This window comes from Leptopilina heterotoma, unplaced genomic scaffold (genome assembly GCF_015476425.1).
Source record: "Leptopilina heterotoma isolate Lh14 unplaced genomic scaffold, ASM1547642v1 Lhet_286, whole genome shotgun sequence".
Classification (NCBI taxonomy): Eukaryota; Metazoa; Arthropoda; class Insecta; order Hymenoptera; family Figitidae; genus Leptopilina; species Leptopilina heterotoma.
This window is the reverse complement of record NW_025110993.1, coordinates 480,299-499,925: the sequence shown is the minus strand read 5'-3', so window position 1 is coordinate 499,925 and position 19,627 is coordinate 480,299. Positions and strand designations below refer to the sequence as shown.

Here is a 19,627-nt window from a genome sequence, read left to right as displayed (position 1 = left end):
AATAAATATACATAATCAATTTTTATTATTTTAAACATCGATGGCTGTTTCTTCTCGCACAAGCGTACATTCCTCACAATTTATTTTTGTAATAATTATTAAAATAAACCGATTTACATCAAATAAATTAACAATTATTAGTATAAAATTGTATTTTTAATATCAACCATAAATTCTGTAATGCACTATTTTATTTTTCAGGAAAAATGTCTATTTTTATTTGATATTAATTAAAATTATTTATTAATTTTTTAATAATAAATTTAAATCTAGTCAGTGATTAAAAAAATGTCTTCAAATTTAATTACTATTGAAAATGATACAAATTACAAATATTAAAATGGAAAATTGGTACAACTTAAATTGGAAAGAATTCCTTATGTAAATTACTTCACATTTAAAAATTTCACTAAGAAAATTTTTGAATTATTTAATTATGGAAGATAAAATTGCCTGTATTCTAGTTAAAACATTACGATTGTTACAGATAAAATTTTCTAATTCATAGGGCGGTTTAATTGCGAGTACATCTTCTATTTGTAAAACATCATTATCCTCTGTAAATGGAATACGACTTTCATCGAGCAATTTTTTAATTGCATTTTTTCGTTCAACTATTTTTTTTGCTGATAAATTTCTCATCGAAGGAGAAAATAATTCCGGTATTATTATCTCAGGTTCCGAGAACAATTCGATTTTTTTTACAGCATGTCCCATTATTATTTTCATTCGATATGTTGTTTCAGCAGGTTGAATCAAAATTATACTATAAAAACAAACAGATTTTTCCTGTTTATTCGCCCACTTTTTAAAAATATTCGCAAAGAGTAAATATATTAATTATTTATTAATATTTTTTATCCATTGAGGTTCCCAACTGCTTTCGTTTTCAGAATATTTAAATCTTAAATGTATTTATTAATTATATTACTAATAATTACTCCTGATTAAAATAATACGGACAAATTTTTGATAATTTAGGGAAAATTAAAAACGTAAAAAAACGGAATAGTGAAACATAAAACCTCAAACCAACAAAGTGTCAATATTTACGATATTAACTATCGCTTTTATTATGTGATATAATTATTATTGTAGTCGTGAAAAATAGTATTAAATTCTAAATAATAATTAATATTAACGAGAAAAATGAATAATTTGCAAAACCTAACCTTTCCGACACCGGGTCAACGGTGTAAATAATTCCGGTTTGTGAGTTTCCATCCTCTGTTAATACAGATACTTTCTTGTTGATATAACTTTTAAAACGAAGAGGATCAGTTTGGAATATATTATGTGAAAACTGTTGACTTTCTGCCATAATAATTATAATAAAATCTATTTACAAAAACAAACGAACGGCACAACAGTGCGGCCGCCACAATAAGTATAGTGAAAAACCGTTACGAATTCTTGGAAATTTTACTTCGCAAAGGCGGCAGAAAACAAAAAACAGTTAATTTACACTTTTTCTTTAAATTTATCTAACTTATTAATAGATCTTAATTAAAAACAAAAGCATCTTTATTTAAATATAAGTAGTTAATTAATAAAACATTAATAAAGAGGATATAAAGTGAAAGAATAGATTTGAAAAATTTACCGACTGTCACCCACTTTACTGACTGAAAAACCGCGAAAATAATTTTTATTTAAATTTCTAATCATTTTTTTCCGGAGTTTGTTTTTTTTAACAAAAGTTTATTTAAGAATAAACAATTATTTATTATAATATAATATTATTAATGAAATAAATAATTAATTAAAAGAAATTAAAGAGTAAAAAAAATATTTAAATAAGAACAAAAAAAATTATTTATTAAAGAAGAATATTATTAAAAATTATTTATTTCATCAAGAAATAAAATTCTATTTTACTTATTTTTATTATTATTATTATTATTATTATGATTGATACAAATTAAAAGTAAATAATAAATTTCTACAAAAATTATTAATAAAAAATTTGATAGGTTTTGTAGTAAAGTAATAAAAAATACAAAATTTTTAATTCTTTTGCAACATTTATTAGAATAATTCACTTTTTGTAACTATTTGCACCATTTTCATTTATTTAAAAAAAATGTCCTTCCTTTTCCTTTATTATTTATACTTGAATAAATTTCTAGACAATTTGATTTGGAAAAAAGTATCATAAATATTTCTTATTATCTAAAAATTATAATAATGAAAACAATTAATTTTAAACATCGTATTATTGCTATTATGAAAAATACAAATCTAAAGCATTACATGTACTATATCTGGTACGATAATATTTATTTACAATAAAAAATAAAAAGTTTTTCTTGTATCTCTTAAACAGAATTTTATCTTATTTGTCGCAATTGTAATTTTCATATTTTTATCAATTTTATTAATTTCAAAAGAATATGATAGAAATTTTTTTTTTTTCAAATGAAGTCTTGCAAATAATAATTGACAGAATTTTCAAAAAAGAAATTTAAAATTTATTTTTTTGAAAAAAAATTAATAAAACAGAAATATTTCTCTACTTTTTCAGTTAAAAGTTGACATTTTTCAAAAATTATTCTTGTAAAGAAAATTAACACTCGATTTTTTTGTTTCTTTTATTGCAAGACTTCAAAAGTGTATCTACAAAATATTTATATTAAATCTAAAAAATATTTATTACTAATATGATGAAAATAAAGTTTGCCCTAAAAGACCATTTTACAAGATTTTTTATACGAAATGCAAAAAAAAAAAAAAAAAAATTATCAAGAGGTCGCACCTTCTTTTTCTATTTGCTTAATTTAAAATTTTTCTCTTTCAGAGAATACTATATTAATCATTAAAACTCACGAGTGTATTTTTCAGGGACAATATCACAAATTGACAAATACACAATTTTTTTTTTTTATTCGGAAACAGTTCTCTCAAGGTTCAACCTCTTTCCGATCGAAAAACTATTTACAGGAATCAAAGGACACACAAATCGATTTGGGTATCATGATTATAAAAAGAAATCAAACATTACGATAATTTTCAGCATTATGAGAAAAACAGTGGGGTAAAAAAAATATTTATATACTTTTTATCTTCCCCAGGAAAAAAATAAAAATAATTCTTCTTCGAGAGTACGGAAATATTGGAGCATATGCCAGTAAGACTCTATTTTTTTTTACTAAATATTTATACTTGAGTATATAAATATTTTTTCGTGCAATTTTAGAGTTCTCTCGAAATATTATTCATCAATTTTTTTCTCTCTGTCTCATTGTTTTTACATACCACAGCTGACAATAACTTCACGAGCAAGTCGCTTTATCAAGTCGTATGGCAAATCAGATTCTAATAAATTCTTTAATTTCTCTATTCCGCCTTCCGAAATGACTAGATCGCAATATTTGTGAGCTGTGGAAAAATCAAGTATTGATTATTAATATTAATATTAATTTTTATCAAATATAAATTAATCAAAATATGTGACGCGCTCCCAAGAAAGATACCTAAGAAGCAACAAATTTGAGGTTATGTTTTAAATTTTGTAAGTAAAAATACGGAAAGAGAATCAATTATTAATTAAAAATTGTTGGTCTTCAAGTCTTCACTATATTCAAAATATTCAATGAATGTTGGTTTCAAATTCAAATAATTAAAAATGAACTTTTAATCAAGATAAATCTAACTCGAACCCAACCTATAATTCGTTTGCTTCTTAGGTACCTTTCTTGGGAGCGCGTCACATATAAAAAACGTAAATTGTAGAAAGAAAAAAATAATTAACAAAAAATAATTAAATTAAAATTAAATTAATTAAATTATATTAAAACAGAAAATCAATGTTTTCTAAAAAAAATTCTAGATTTGGTAAAATATAGAATAGAAAAAAATTACTTACGATAAACTCTCGTGAGATTTGCTAAAGCCCAAACTGCCCAATGTTGACATTGAGGAGTATGATAAACATCCAATAGTCGAAGGAGCGGTAAAAATGATCTATAATTTATATTACGCTCGGAATCTAAATTCCAGCGATTTATCGCTTTTACCATAAGACCGAGAATTTCGGTTCTCGTTGGATTTTCAATTGTCCAGGCGTCAACGCCATCAGACACCATGTGAGCCAAAATACCAGCTGCATTGTATGACACCTGCAAAATTATTTTCAATTAAATGTTTTTTTACACGTTCAATCTAAATTCATTTATTTCTTCTTCAACTCTTTTTTTTAAAACAAAATACAAAGTTAAAGGAATATTAATACTTACTTCAATTCCATCGCTTTTTGAGCGTAGCAAACGAGAAAATACAACAACATATTTTTCCTGCATTAATTGAGAACGAAGACTTTCTACTTCGGCTACATTTCCTAATAATCCCATCATATTTCTCAATAGTTCTTCCCTACTTGGATATTGCTGAAAAAAACAAAATGTAATAAATTGCAAAAATTTAAATGAGAATTTTTAATTTTTTTTAATTTTTTTTAATTTTTTCCCTGACCGTTAAGAATATTCTGATTCACTCTAAAAATTATTAGATACTCAAAAAATGTTCTATTACATTTATTTACAAATTTCTTCAAAAGTAAAATTATTCAAAAACATCAATAACTTATTTTTTAAATAAATATTTAATCATTATTATTTTTCCATAGGAATTAAAATTATGATAAATTTTAAATTCAAACGATTTGAAATTAAATAACTTGTAAAAATCCCTTACTTTTCCCTGAATTCCCTGACCTGTAGCAACCCTTTAGTAAAAAAGAGTCAAAATTTCGATTTTTGTATTCATTTTATCAACTTTTTCATTAAGATTTTCATTTTCTACAAATTATTAATTAAGAAAGCCAAAAAAAAAATGGAAAATCTGAAAAATACTCACTTTTGCACATTCCAGGAATAAATCCATTCCCTGTGTGTTTAAAAATCTTTGACAATTTATATCAGTTTCATCGGTCATGTTCCACATTGTTGACCAGGCAACTTCCAGGACATCGTCGAATATTTTTGATTTTACTCTATATTTAACCAAATGTAACATTGTTTCGACACAGCCCAATTTTCCAAGTAGCCGCTTTTCTTTTCCTTCCACTTGACATGCCAAAGAATTTAATAAATATATTCCAATTCGTTGCACAAAACTTTCTGGCTCCGAATTCTTCGCCGAATGCAACAGCAATCTCACTAAGGACTCGTAACCCCACATCTGTAATTAATCATTAGAAAAAATTTGCATTAAAATTTCATCGACATTTTTCAACCACCAAACTTGTACTGGATAATTTAAAATTTTAGTTTTGAAAATATTTAAAATTCTCAGACTGCAGTAAAATTTCATTTTTCCTATACACGGAAAAAAAGAGAATTAGTAATTGAATTGACGAACCACATCTTGAGGTATGCGAAATTGGCAAAGAGCCAAACAGCCATTTCGCATCATTGTCTCTTCATCTTTATGAGCGCTCATGCCGGCGAGTAAAACGCCAATTATTCTTTTTTTCATACTGGCATTAACAGGATTTTCCCTCGAGCGAATAATATAAAACAAAGTAGCGCTGCAAAAAAAGAAAAGTTCAATAATATAGGGAATTAGGGAAATAAATTAAATTAGTAGATACTTTTTGGGAAAAGAACGAACCTTCCGGATATTTGAATGTGCTTCTCGGAAGGATGCTTTTCCATTGCTTCTAATACTATACAGAGCGCTTGATCCATACGCTTGCAATTTTCAAATCTGAACACTTGATATAAATCGTTAAGAATTTTCTGCAATAATTCCTCCTTGTTATTCATGCAAACTAAAGCTGCCGCTAAAATTTGATCTTCATTCGCGTCTCCGGCAATCTGTAAACATAAATAAATTCTCAGGGAAATTTGTTTATTTCATTCAATAAAATTTTATAAAATTCAATAAAATTTCATAAAATTCAATAAAATTCAATAAAATAAATAAATAAATACAACTTTTTTACATTAAACTTACCACTAAAGCAGGAATATCATGCCTCGTGCAAGCTTGATGAGACGTTCCATACAAGCCGAGAAATTGTAATGGATTTTTCACTCTTGACGCAAGTCCCGGAATATCACTGAGTTGATCGAAGAAATAATTCTTCTTATCAAGCGATCGTTGAATGACACCTCGACCCGCGAGATTTGTACCACCAATATCCAATGAAATCAATTCCGGCAATCCAATAACAATTTCGCCAAGAATTGTATCCGGCATCTCGAATTCACCGTTCATTGGATTCGACTGAGAAATATCCAAATACCTATAAACAAAGAAAATTATTAATAAATTATTAATCTAAAATCATTATTATTACAGGGTGGTCACAGGTTGCAGTTTATCAATTTTCCTGACATTTTACTGATATTAAAATTATTTTCCCTGACAAAATTCTATCTACAGAAAATGATCTGTATTATATTAAAATTATTAATCTTTTCCAAGAAAAATTACCTCAATTTTTTCAAATGGGTCACATTTTTCACGAAGGCAGGTGCATCATTGGTTAAATTAACATTGTAAAGCACAAGAGACACCAAATTCTCCACGAGATTGCAGAAATAAAAACTTTTGATATTCTCATTCTCGGATAAATCCAAGTGACTTAAATTTGGAAGTGTTAGCAAAATAATTGTATACTCCGAATATGGAATCGAAATATTTCCCAAAGTTAAACGTTTCAAGTTCGGAGCATTAAACACATAACCCCTCTTGTAATATTTCTCATCCAGTTTTCCATTTTCTGAAACAAAAATTTTCTTAATCTCAATCTCAATAATTGCTTGTCTAGAAAAGGAAATATTTTGATGAATGAAAATATAAATAGTAAACAAACAATATATATGTCTTACCGGTGCGAAATTTACTGATACATCCATGAAAAACGAGACTCTGTAAATTTTCCGAATTCTCATTTAAATATTCAATGGACAATTCAGTAATATTGGAGCAATTATTAAACTCCAATTCGGTGATCTTATGAGCGACAATTGTCAAAACAGAAGAATCGGTGAGACTGCAATTACTTATTTTAACACGTTTTAATTTTGTGACGAGAACATTTTTAAATATTGAGAAAAAATAATCATTCTCCTCAATTGCCTCGCTCTGTTGTGAATGTAAAATAATTTTATCGCAAATTTCACTCGGCAATATTAATCCCTTTTTAAGTGTACGATGACCGCGTTTTCCCTTTGTTGAAATGATATCCAAATTTTCGCATATCACCTTATAGCAAAGATTTGTTAAACTCTCCACACCCAAATATTGATTGACAACAAATAGATCGTCGAGATTCCACATGGCTTTCATATTTTAAATCAAAATAAGAATAAAATTATAGTCGTAATAAAATAAAACGACTCCTTTTTTTTCCCTTAAATTACGCAATTTTTAACTGTCAAACCTGTCAAACGAATCAGCTGGGTCATTATTCACTGACGCAGAAAACCCTTAACTGTTCAGGTTTTGCGTCATAATCACTCACACAATAAAAAAAGAAAAATGACGTTTCAACTTTATATCTTATTTAAATGTTGACACTAACGATACCCAAATAAGAAAATTTATTCTCCACTCTTGATTCTATATCTGAAATAAACTATAATTTGGGAAAATTTATTAATACAACGCATAATGGATGGAGCAACTTTACTTCACTACATCACGCATGTTTTTTAACAATATTTGACTCACGTAGTTTTTTCACGTTCTACTTTTTTTTTTTACTTTTTTTCCCCAATCTTTTGAAAAAAAATATTTCCCAATTTTGTGCAATCAAAACTTTTCTTTTATAATTAATTTTTTTCTATTTTTAATTTGGAAAAGAGGAAAAATGAAATTGCGATATCCAATATATTTTGAGGTTAGAATGCAATTTTTAATTCTATTTATCGTATTCGTTAACTGATTTGATTCTTTTCCATAAAAAAAAAATATTTCGATTTTAATCACAATTTAAAATATAGTTTATTGTTAAGAAAAAATTGATGAGAAAGGTTTTTGTGTATTTTGTTTTTGTTGACATGACAACGCTTCCAGTTTTCTCCAATCGAAATAGAGAAAAATTCAAAAGAAATAGAGATTATTTCTATTATTGTAGATTTTAATTACTTTCTTTGAATTAATTTTGCTGTATGAAATCTTTTTGAAATAAAATGCTAAAATTGTAAATACGACTTTAAAAATCAAAACAAATAAACATTGTTGTTATTTACAGACCTCCCCCTTTTTATTTCCACTTCCCTCATGCATTGTATCTAAACTTTAAATCGCATGAGATATTTTAAACAAGAAAAAAATGTAATTTACTATAAATATGATAGTTATTTATTATAGTTAATATATATTATTGAATAAATATTATTTGAAATATAAAGCCGTGTTCATAGGCTTTGAATGCCCAAGTTGGGAAGGCACCCTTAATCATTTAAAATTAGCGGGAAATTTAGAAATTTGTCCAAAAAATATACTACCTGACCCTGCTTTCCTGTTGGGGAGTTTGGAGTTTCCCGTTTATCAGAATTATTTTTATGGAAATATAAAGCATTTTGTATTTGTGCACGAGGCCGGTGAAAACCGTTGAATCTTGAAAAGTTCTTTTTATTTTTTTTATATGAAAAAAAACTAAATATTTTCATCCATGGCTCAAGGAAATCCAGGTTAATTATCAAAACTATCAAAACAAAGTGTAATATATACAAATAAAAGGTAATAAAAATAAAACATTTATTTTTCAGATATGGAACAAAAGCTTCGAGAATTAAATTGTCTCTTTACATGGGACACAAATGAGTATTCCGAAGATCTAAAGAAAGTCACTTGTGAGTCTGATGGTTATATTTATTTAGTGCCGCAACATAATTTGATGAAACAATTGGCATTAAACTATCAGCACATTTTAAATGAGGATTATGATAAGGCCGATGAGACCATAAGAGAAATGGAAAAAATAATTCCTCACTTTATCGAGTAAATATGAATAAAATTTGTCTAATACTGTGAAAATTACTAAAAATTAATCAAAATTAAAAAAAAAAATTAATATAGATATTGAGAAGCAAATTTTTGAAAGAATAATTAATTTTTTTCAGCCTAAGGAAGGAAGTGGCGGAGCATTTTTTGGAATCGACGAAAGTATACAATTTATTAAAAAAGGGAAATAATGACGAAGTTAATTTGTTATTGGAAAATATAAAGGATATTGAGGACAAAAAATATTTACCTGTAATCACCGAATTTAAAGCTATGTTGTTGTCACTTTGCAAACACTCGGACAGAGCGATAGAATTAGCTAAGATTGCACTAGAATATGATCCCGATATTTCTTTGTGTTATTTCATTATAGGAAAAAACTTGAGATCAATAAGAAGAAATATGTCATGTTTCACTACACCCAGTGACGAAGAGATCTCACATTTCTCGAAAGCTTATGAACTGGAAAAAAATCCGCAATACGGTATATTCCTTGGGCAAGCCTTCAAGGAGAGTAATTCGAGGCAAAAAGCTAATACGATACTTCAAGAAATTCATGAAATGAACATTCCGTGTCCGAAAATTAATCTGCGTCTATCTTTATATTTTCTCCAAAACCAATTTTTGGATGAAGCAGAAAAATGCTTGGACTTCGTTGAAACTATCAGGCCAGAAAGTTCCTGGTTCCTTCACTATAAGGGACTTTACTTAATGAGAAGACAAAAGTACCAGGTAAAAATTTTTCTATAATTATTAAAAATAAATTAAGTTCAACTTCTTCCATCTTTAATATTAAAAATACTGTTCGGATATTTTTAGTTTAAATAAATTTCCAAGTCGACTAGAGAACGAGTAGCGAAAAAAAAATATTTTTCTAATATTTATGAATTTGTGTGTTCTTATATAGGAGGCTGCAGAATGTTTTAAACGAACAGAAAACGAGAAAAACTTTGGCGCCGATTTAGGATACGCAAAATGTATGCGAATACAGCGAAAACGATTTGACTATGTCAAGTATTTTTTGGAGCTTTTGGAAAAATACAAGGGGGACGAGGAAGGATATAAGCAGAAAGAACTGCTTTTGCATATTGCTTTCTCCTATTTTAATATAAAGAGAGACATTCGAGAGGCAATTAAATATTTCCTTCAAGCGTTTCAAATGGACTTGCCTAAATTCGATATGAGCGTATGTAAAAATTTTATTTTTCTTAATAATTCTTTTTCGACTTTCTCGACTAATTTTCAAAAAATACGAATATTTTCACTTTTTTACCACAAACAAAAAATTAATTAATACATACATTTTTTTCAAATCTTTTCCATGCGAAATTAATTAAATATTTTTCGAATAATCAAAGTTTCGTAAAATGAAATTGAATTTTTAATAGTTAATAGTTAAGTAATATTACTATAAAACAATACTATTAACAATTCTGTAGAATTAATTTTTTTTGAAAAAAGGTTAACTTTTTCTGCATTTTAAAGTCGATCTGAGCTCTGATTTGCTTATTTTCGAAATAAGATACTATTTAAATCAATTGGTTTTGTTCTTGCAGAGGTACCACGACGTTTTCACCGGCCAAACAATAAATGTATATTTATTCTTATGTAAGGAAGTATTTACCAAAGTTGAGGAATACAGGGAAAAGAAGATTATAAATCTACCGGAAGAAATTGTTGAAGCGAATGAAACGCTGAAAAAAATCTGTGATGAGTACCAAAAGTCTTGTCGTCGAGACTTTAGAAATAATCACGCAAGTGTATAATATGCGTTAATTTCTGAAGTTAAAGAGTTTTACAATTATTGAAACAAGATTAGTATTATAAGTGCTTTTATTATTTTGAAAAAATAACTTTACCTTTAATCATTGGAAAGAAAATGATTACAATAAGTGTTAAACTTACTTTCATAAACGTTTATTTTATAAAAAATGTGATTGTACCTGAATTAAAAGTAATTCAATAATAATTATACTTTTTTCTAAAGATTAGAATTTTTTCTACAATCCCACTGTGAATTTTATAGAAAGAACAAAACTCAAGTCAATTCAAAGGTACTGAGAAACTATTCGATTATTTTTTGTTGCTGCTGAAATTTTGTTTTATTCTCTTAGGTGGGCTTGCGCCCGAAAAAGAAAGATCCGAGACTGTAAGGAATCACTTCCTTATACTCAGCCTCTCGAAACACTCGAAAGTGTTGGCTTCATTCGCCGCAACTTGCTTCTTCAGCAAGCCCTGGCAAATGTTGTGCAAATTTTTGCCGCTCGACTTTTCAGTACTTTGAGTCGGCTTTTTCTTCTCGTAGAAAGCTTTGAAGCCAAACATTTGTCTGATGTTCTCCATTCCAAAAACCAAAAAACCAGGAATGTTTACTCAAATGTTCTGTTCAAGCTCAAAACGAGGGATAATTTTTTGCCTCTCGGACCTTGTACTTATATACTGAAAGAGATTCGATTCCCTTGCGAGAATTGTAGACGGCAGCGCACCCTCGCCACAAGTGATCAAACTAAACACGATGTTCAACAAATTTTTATGTAATTATGTTCATTATTTTTTAACTGAATTTACTAATGAAGGTTTACTAATAAAAAAAGTTTCACAGAAAAGGAAACCTAAAGGAAAAACCCGACAAAGAATTGTACAAAACAGTACAAAATTTTTAATTTGGAACAAAAGAAGAGCGAAAAAGTTTAGATTTTCTTTTGTTTAAAAAATTTTCAGAAATACTAAAAGACCAAAACAGACAAAAAGTTTAAAGTGAAAATAAGATAAAAAAAAGCTTTGATAAAACAGCTTGATTACAAAATGTCCACGAAATCCACTGACACTGGTAAGGAAAAATGATTGAACTATTATTAAAAAGCAAAAATTTCATGTGATAATAACTTAATAAATATTTTTTCTCTGCTTCTCTTCAGATCGGGAACAACTACTTCGTGAATTACAATGTCCCTTTAATTGGGACATGTTCGAATGTAACAGACGAAATTTCCCATAATTTAAATGAAGATGATAGTTTTGTACCTGAATTAACATTTACAAGACTTTTGATGTCGGCATTTGTTCAAGTACTGAAAAAGGATTACAATCAAGCCGATGAAAAACTTGGGATAACGGAAATCGTAATCGACAAATTCAAAAGGTGTTTATTCTAATAATAGAACAGAAAATAATTTCGTATTTTAAAAGAAAACAAAAATTTTTGATGAAGAATTTAAAAAAATGTTCGAAATTGCATTATTTTGTAAGAAACAAATTAATAATAACCTAAAATTGAATAAAAATAAACAAATTTTCTTTCAATAAGAAATATTGACAGACAATTGCAATTTTTTACTCAAATGGAACTTTAAATTATTATTAGGACTAACTTTCTCATTTGTTTTGATTATCTATCCTTGAGATTCTTTTGTAATAATTTGTAAGTATTTATTTTGATTATGATACACAAATATTTGCTTTGATTTTCTTTCAGTCCAATAAAAAAGGAAGTGGCGAGACATATTTTTGACGCAACAAAAGCTCATTTATTGTTGCAGAGGGAAAGCAATTTAACCCAAGTTGATGAACTGCTAAAAAATATTAGGGACATCAGTGATAAAATTTATCAGAGTTCACTTAATCAATTCAAAGCGGCTATTTGGATACATTGTAATCATTGGAATGCAACAACGAAGAGAGCAATAAAATTTTCTGAAATTGCAGTCGAATATGATCCTGAAGATGCGACAGCTCACTATTTACTAGCGAAGAATTTGAGGACAGACCGAAGATTTATTTCAAAATCGATTTACCCTAGATCGGATGAAATCTATCATTTTGGAAGAGCATATGAAATCGAAAAGAATCCACAATTTGGAATTTTGTTCGCACAAAGTTTAAGAGAAAATCGAGATAATAGAGATTCAATGAAGATATACGAGGAATTGAGCAATATGAAAATTGAAAATGTACCGCTACAATTGCGAATGGCAGCAGCATTTATAGCATTTCGGGATTTTGGAAATTCGAGAAAATGTCTGAATTATGTCGAATCTGTTGAACCGGAAAACAACACTTTCCTACATCACAAAGGGAAATATTTTATGGAACTAATGCAATATGAGGTAGAAATTATTCTAGTTATTTTGAATTATTCATTTTTTTATTATAAAAAATTATTGCCAACAAATTGGTTCAAAGTATTTTCAATTTTCGTTTGATGCTCCAAATTTTGTCTGTTTGACCGAGTGACAAAATCATTATTTTATATTATAAAAATATTGTTACTGTAACTTCTTTAAAATTATTTTCATCGTTTCAATTCAATTATTATTTTCAAGAATTTTCAACTAAAATTCTTCATTCAATCAATTACTTTTAATAATTTTCGAAAAAGTTCTTTGAGAATTCTGAAATCCATTTGTTTACAATATTCAATTCCACGAAATAACAATTATTCGTAAATTCTTCAATTAAATAAATATTAGAAAATAAAAACTTGAAATCATTTTAAAAAAAAAAAATTCAATTAAACTTTTAAACAAAAATTAAATCTACAGAATTGTTAGTTAGAAGTACGAAAAATTCCCATTTTCAAAGATTTGGATTTGAATCCTTTTCAAAATTCAATTATTTCTAAAAATACATGCTATAAAGGTTTTAATATTCAATTATTATCTAAAACTTTATACAAAATTCAATTTTAAATCAATTTTTAATAAAAATGTTCACGAGAATTCAATTATTTAAATAGAAAAATATATAATTTATTCAATAATTGAATGTTTCTTAAAATTTAATTTTTACGAATAAATTTTATGAAAATAGTAAATATTGAAAATTATTAAATTGCGAAAAACTTTTGAAAATAATTGAAATTTCGCAAAGAATTTCATTTAAATTTTTGAAAATAATTGAATGTTTGGCGAAAAATTTTGCTATTTGTAAAGATAATTGAATTCTTAACGCGATATTCGTTAAAGTAATTGAATTTCTTCAAAGAATTTTATTACTTTTGAAAATAATTGAATTCTTGTGATGAATACTGTTATTTATGAAAGTAATTGAATTTTGCAAAGAATTCTATTAAAATTTCTAAAAATAATTGAATTTTTGTAAAGAATTTTGTTATTTAGCAAGATAATTGGATTAAAACTTTTGAAATAATTAAACAATATTAAAAAGTCCGTTCTGGTCATAAATAGAAAAAATTGAAGGTTTTGTATTAGAATTCGTTGAAGTTTCATAGTTTATGAGGCAAACAAAAAAGACACCAAATATTTAGAATTTTCTTATGAATTATAAAAATTTAATTTTTTTCAGTACTTTTTATAAAAATCTCTGACTTTGGAATGTAAAATAATTTTTAGTTATTGTTTATTATATTATAATAAATTACATAAGAACTAAAAGGATTATTGAAACAGCGCAGGTCGAGGTCAGTCATCGTGTTTAGTTTGACCACTTGTGGCGAGGGTGCGCTGCCGTCTACAATTCTCGCAAGGGAATCGAATCTCTTTCAGTATATAAGTACAAGGTCCGAGAGGCAAAAAATTATCCCTCGTTTTGAGCTTGAACAGAACATTTGAGTAAACATTCCTGGTTTTTTGGTTTTTGGAATGGAGAACATCAGACAAATGTTTGGCTTCAAAGCTTTTTACGAGAAGAAAAAGCCGACTCAAAGTACTGAAAAGTCGAGCGGCAAAAATTTGCACAACATTTGCCAGGGCTTGCTGAAGAAGCAAGTTGCGGCCAATGAAGCCAACACTTTCGAGTGTTTCGAGAGGCTGAGTATAAGGAAGTGATTCCTTACAGTCTCGGATCTTTTTTTTTCGGGCGCAAGCCCACCTAAGAGAATAAAACAAAATTTCAGCAGCAACAAAAAATAATCCAGTATTAAGTTCAATAATACTGAAAAAATGTTAAATTTCTGAATAATTAATTTTTATAATAATTGAATGAAATTTGTTTCAGGAAGCTTCGAAATGTTTATTAAAATCTGCAGAAGAAGGGAATTTCGGTGCAGATATGTTATACATTAAATGTATTCGGATGTTACAAGTGCCTTTTGATTATACATCCCATTTTTTGAAATTGAAAGAAAAGTATTCAGATTACAATAGTCCAGCGAAGAAAGAAATTCTCATAAATCTGGCATTTTGTTATTTTGTCTTTAAGAAAGACTTTGATGAAGCTGTAAAACACTTTGTGGAATTTTTCGAAATTGGCGACTCTGGCTATTTGTTATTCAAGGTATACACCTTTATATTTTCATTTTCTTTTTGATAAGTAGAAAAAATAACTTCTTTGATTATATTTTTACAATCATCAATTGTCTATTGTTTCTGATTATAAATTTTCATTTGTTTCAAGCACTTTCAATTCATACCGTTCCTAAGACCTGTCAATATTTATTATTTTTTGGAAGATGAGTTTTTGCCAAAAGTAAATTCTTACATCAATAGTAAAAGAAACATTGTTTCTAAGGAAACTATTCAAGGATCTGAAACATTAATGAAAATTGCTAAACAATTTTCGTTAAATAATCCCCGAACAACGAACAGAACTTTTTACTATTAGTCATAGGAGAATTACTTTATTTGTTTCTCCTTGTGTGTGAAAACGAAGTTTTAAGTAAACAATTTTTATACTATTTACTATAGTATCGATAATAAACAATCAAAATTTTAATAAATGACTTCTTTTTATTTACTTATTCGCACTTTTAAGAATTTTTTTTAATTAATTAAATTAACATATATTTTTAAAATTATATATAAGATTCGACTTTCAAAAGACTATTATTTCGTCGGCTTGGTGGAAAACTGTACATAATTCAAGAATTCGTTATAAACAATAGAAAGCTTGAGTATGCAAATACATTGAGTCACTGATAAGATGAACAAAAAGAAACTTTTTTTTAAAAATGCATAAGCTTATTTTATGTCCAGCAACAGTGTTGATCAAGTCGACATAAATTGTTAAAAATTAAAAATAGCAGTTTGCATCGTTTGCATTATAGAGTTGAAAATTGAATTTAAAAAAATTGTTCCAATTAATGAAGAGAGAAGGCGCTGCTAATACATTTGCCGATTATCGTTCAAGAAGTGAAGATCGTTCCCAAAAAGAGAAAAAATTGACAGGAATTAAAAAATCAGAAAGAAAATATATTCGGCTCAATATAACAAAAGGTTTTCATCATGAGTGAAGGTAAGTTTTTCGTTAATCATCAATCAAACTTAAATATTCATAATTATTTTATAGATATAATTTTATAGTACACTTTCATGAATTTAACTGCCTTTTTAATTAATTTAATTCAATCATTGAGGTAACATTTTTTGCATGAAATATATAATTAAATTGTTAGTAAAACTAATTAAATAATAAAATAGTGCTTTAGATTTTATTAGAATTAAAAATAGTGAAATATTTACACGTTCACCAGTCTTGTGACAGTTTTGAAGAAAAACCCCCGTGTCCTTGAGAATCAAAATATTGCGCAATTTCTCCCGTCGCACTCAAAAAATAAACATTGGTATAGGGTTTCTCTCTGTGAATTTATAAACAAAAAAGAAATCTAAAATTTCAAAGAAAATCTGATTCAAAACAAAGAAGGAAGTTATTATATTATAATAATTTAAACTTTTAATTAAAAATGCAGAAAGAAATGTTGGATACTGATTTTCTTTGCAAATTCGCTATTAATGATAGAATATGATTGATAATAATACGGAGATAGAAAAAAGTTTATTATTTTCAGTGCTTATGATAGATTTCAAAATAATATAAAATGAAAAAAAAATTGTAATAAAAGTAGAATTAGCTGGGAGTAAAAATAATTTTTTCACATTTCAGATTATTGTCAGGAAGATGTTGATCGTCTTCAGTGTCCCTTTACTTGGGACATGTCGAAATTTAATGTTGACAAAATATGGGGTTTGACTGATATTGAAGAATTTATTCCGGAACTGGAATTTACAAAAGCCTTAATTTCAGCTTACGTTCAAATAATAAGCGAGAAATATGATGAAGCTGACAATCAACTCAAGCGAACTGAAGCAACGTTGAAGGAAATAAAATGGTAAAATATTTACTAATTAACAAATTTAGGTGTTTAAAAATATGTGACACGCTCTAAAGAAAGAAGCAAATAATTTTAAGGTTATGTTTGTTGTTATCATTACTCAAAATCAGTTTTTTATTAATTATTTTAGATGTAGGTAATGAAGAATCAGTGGTTTATTTCGAGAGAGTTGGTTTTTTGCTTCTACCTTTCTTCGAAGCGCGTCACTTTCTATTCTCCGATTTTTCCTTTATTTCATTTTTCTTCTTTGCAGTCAAATAAAAAGGGATGTTGCCCGACATGTATTTTTGGGAACAAAAATTCATTTCATGATAAGGAAAGGAAATTCGAAAGACGTAAATGAAATATTGAAAACTGTCAATAGCATAAGCGATGCGTCTTGCATAAGTCCTTTAAATGAATTTATTGCCTGTACGTGGATGTATGCTAATTATTGCATGGAGACAACGAAAATTGCAATAAAATTCGCAGAAATAGCAGTACAGTATAATCCAAAATCGGCAACAGCTCATTATATTTTGGCAAGAAATTTACGAACGCTTAGAAGACAATTTTCATCAATCACTTTGCCAAAACCAGATGAAATGATGCATTTTCGAAAAGCTTATGAATTAGAGGAAAATACAAAATTTGCTCTCTTTTTTGCTCAGAGCTTAAAGGAGAACCGAAATAAACCAAAGGCTATGGAAATATTTCATGAGATTCATCGTAAGAAATTTCCCAGTGTATCAATACAATTAAGATTGGCATTGGCTTTTATTCAGGACAATGATCTCAGTAATGCAAAAAAGTGTTTGGATTATATCGAATCCGAAATGCCCGCAGAATCCATGTTTCTACACTATAAAGGATTGTATTTAATGAAGAAAAAGGAATACGAGGTGCGTTCTTTTTGTTTGCCTCATAAACTATGAAACTACTACGAATTCTAATACAAAACAAAATTCTTCGACAAAATTCAATTATTTTTAGGAATTTTAATAAAATTCTTTGCAAAATTCCATTATTTTCGTATAAATAACAATATTTATCACAAAAATTCAATTATTTTCAAATGTGATAAAATTCTTCTAAGAAATTCAATTATTTTTAATCATTTTAACGAATATCTGATCAAAAATTCAATTATCTTTACAAATAGCAAAAATTTTCGCTAAAAATTCAATTATTTTCAAAAATTTTTCAGTAATTCTGCATAAGAATTTAATTATCTTGATAAATAACAAAACTCTTCTCATAAAATCAATTATTTTAATGAATTTTAAGAAAATTCGTTTCTAAAATTCAATTATTTTGATAAATATCAAAATTCATCTCAAGAATTCAATTCTTATGAAAAATAATAAAATGATTTGCAAAAATTAAATTATTTTCAAAATTTTTTAAAAATTCTCGTCAAGAATTCAATTATCTTTACAAATAACAAAATTTTCGCCAAAAATTCAATTATTTTCAAATATTTTAATAAAATTGTTCGAAAAAAACAATTTTTTTTATACAATTTTAATTAAATTTTTTTTATATAATTCAATTATTTTAATGAAATTCTTCTCAAGAATTCAATTATTTATATAAATAATTCTTCAAAATACTTTAATTGTTTTGATAAATAACAAAATTATTTCCGAAAATTAAATTATTTTGAGAAATTTATTTATTTAAAAAAAGTTTTCTAATAATTTTTTAATTTTAGGAAGCTTCAAAATATTTATTAAAAGCCACGGAAGAAAATAATTTTCCAGCAGAAATGTGTTACATACAATGTATGATGCAATTAAACACAGAATTTGATTTTACATCGCATTTGTTAAAAGTCAAAGAAAAATTCTCGAATTGTGAAGATGCGAGAAGGAAGGAAATTCTTCTTCATATTGCTTTCAGCTATTTTTTCAATAACAAAGATTATCAGCAATCAATGACATATTTTTTACATGCATTTGAAATCGAGGAAAAAGATTTACCACTAAAGGTACATATTTTTCTATTCATTATTATTAGATGTAAAAATGTTAATAAAACTATATCAATTTTCTATACACGTTTAAAAATTAACCAATTTTGTTTCCTTTGTTGTAGAACTTTTCTTGTAAATTCAGCCGCCAAATTATCGACGTTTTTCATTTCGTGATGAGCGAATTACTGCCAAAGATTCCAGGCGATGTGAAGAGTGAACAAAAAACAATCGAGGTGAAAGATAAACTGAAAAAAATTTGTCAACAGCATTTACCTTATAGGCCTCCAAACTTTGATAAAAGAACAAAACTTTCGACTCAATTTCGAAAAATGAATATTTAAGTGCCGGTACCTATATACTTTCATTTCTTTATAAATACCTATTATTTAGGCACATTTTTTGTTATAAAGCGTGGCTTTATTTATAATTTTAGAGATACTACAAAGCACATTACTTAATTCAAAAATTTTTTGAAACAAAGAAACATTTATTTTCAAATAAAAACTTTCTATTATAAACATTATTGTTAAATAATTGTATTTTTCTATAATAAAAGATTTTTAAGATCAAATACAGAAATTGAAAAGTATATTTTGGACTCGATAAAAATTGACTTGCTCATGAGAAAAGAAAAGAAGAAAAGTGAA

The 19,627-nt window shown here is 26.9% G+C and overlaps 5 protein-coding genes across 6 annotated transcripts in view; 3 read left to right on the top strand and 2 right to left on the bottom strand.

The window, feature by feature from the left end:
- The window catches only part of LOC122504216 (reticulon-1-A), a 45,052-nt gene extending 43,681 nt beyond the window's left edge, over positions 1-1,371 (bottom strand). For both annotated transcript variants that reach the window (XM_043615172.1, XM_043615175.1), the window contains exon 1: positions 1,173-1,371. In XM_043615172.1, the coding sequence (XP_043471107.1) occupies positions 1,173-1,224 (52 nt within the window). In that variant the 5' untranslated portion in view covers positions 1,225-1,371. The remainder of the gene's footprint in view (positions 1-1,172) is intronic.
- Positions 1,372-2,626: 1,255 nt separating this feature from the next.
- LOC122504208 (protein zer-1 homolog) lies at positions 2,627-7,984 on the bottom strand. Its single transcript, XM_043615151.1, has 9 exons — positions 6,837-7,984; positions 6,439-6,727; positions 5,956-6,247; positions 5,611-5,816; positions 5,359-5,527; positions 4,855-5,178; positions 4,236-4,385; positions 3,866-4,118; positions 2,627-3,378 (listed from the first exon to the last, which is right to left on the bottom strand). Exons 1-9 carry the CDS (start codon positions 7,294-7,296, stop codon positions 3,248-3,250), a joined length of 2,274 nt encoding a protein of 757 aa, XP_043471086.1. The 5' UTR covers positions 7,297-7,984; the 3' UTR covers positions 2,627-3,247.
- Positions 7,985-8,484: 500 nt separating this feature from the next.
- LOC122504210 lies at positions 8,485-10,944 on the top strand. Its single transcript, XM_043615153.1, has 5 exons — positions 8,485-8,645; positions 8,724-8,955; positions 9,078-9,690; positions 9,866-10,144; positions 10,515-10,944. Exons 1-5 carry the CDS (start codon positions 8,627-8,629, stop codon positions 10,722-10,724), a joined length of 1,353 nt encoding a protein of 450 aa, XP_043471088.1. The 5' UTR covers positions 8,485-8,626; the 3' UTR covers positions 10,725-10,944.
- Positions 10,945-11,621: 677 nt separating this feature from the next.
- On the top strand, positions 11,622-16,129 carry LOC122504211. Its single transcript, XM_043615155.1, has 5 exons — positions 11,622-11,788; positions 11,877-12,100; positions 12,434-13,064; positions 14,914-15,192; positions 15,313-16,129. The coding sequence occupies exons 2-5, from the start codon at positions 12,009-12,011 to the stop codon at positions 15,517-15,519; spliced, it is 1,209 nt and encodes a 402-aa protein (XP_043471090.1). The 5' UTR covers positions 11,622-11,788; positions 11,877-12,008; the 3' UTR covers positions 15,520-16,129.
- On the top strand, positions 15,996-19,551 carry LOC122504209. Its single transcript, XM_043615152.1, has 5 exons — positions 15,996-16,149; positions 16,798-17,023; positions 17,280-17,907; positions 18,720-18,995; positions 19,103-19,551. The coding sequence occupies exons 1-5, from the start codon at positions 16,140-16,142 to the stop codon at positions 19,319-19,321; spliced, it is 1,359 nt and encodes a 452-aa protein (XP_043471087.1). The 5' UTR covers positions 15,996-16,139; the 3' UTR covers positions 19,322-19,551.
- Positions 19,552-19,627: the final 76 nt, after the last annotated feature.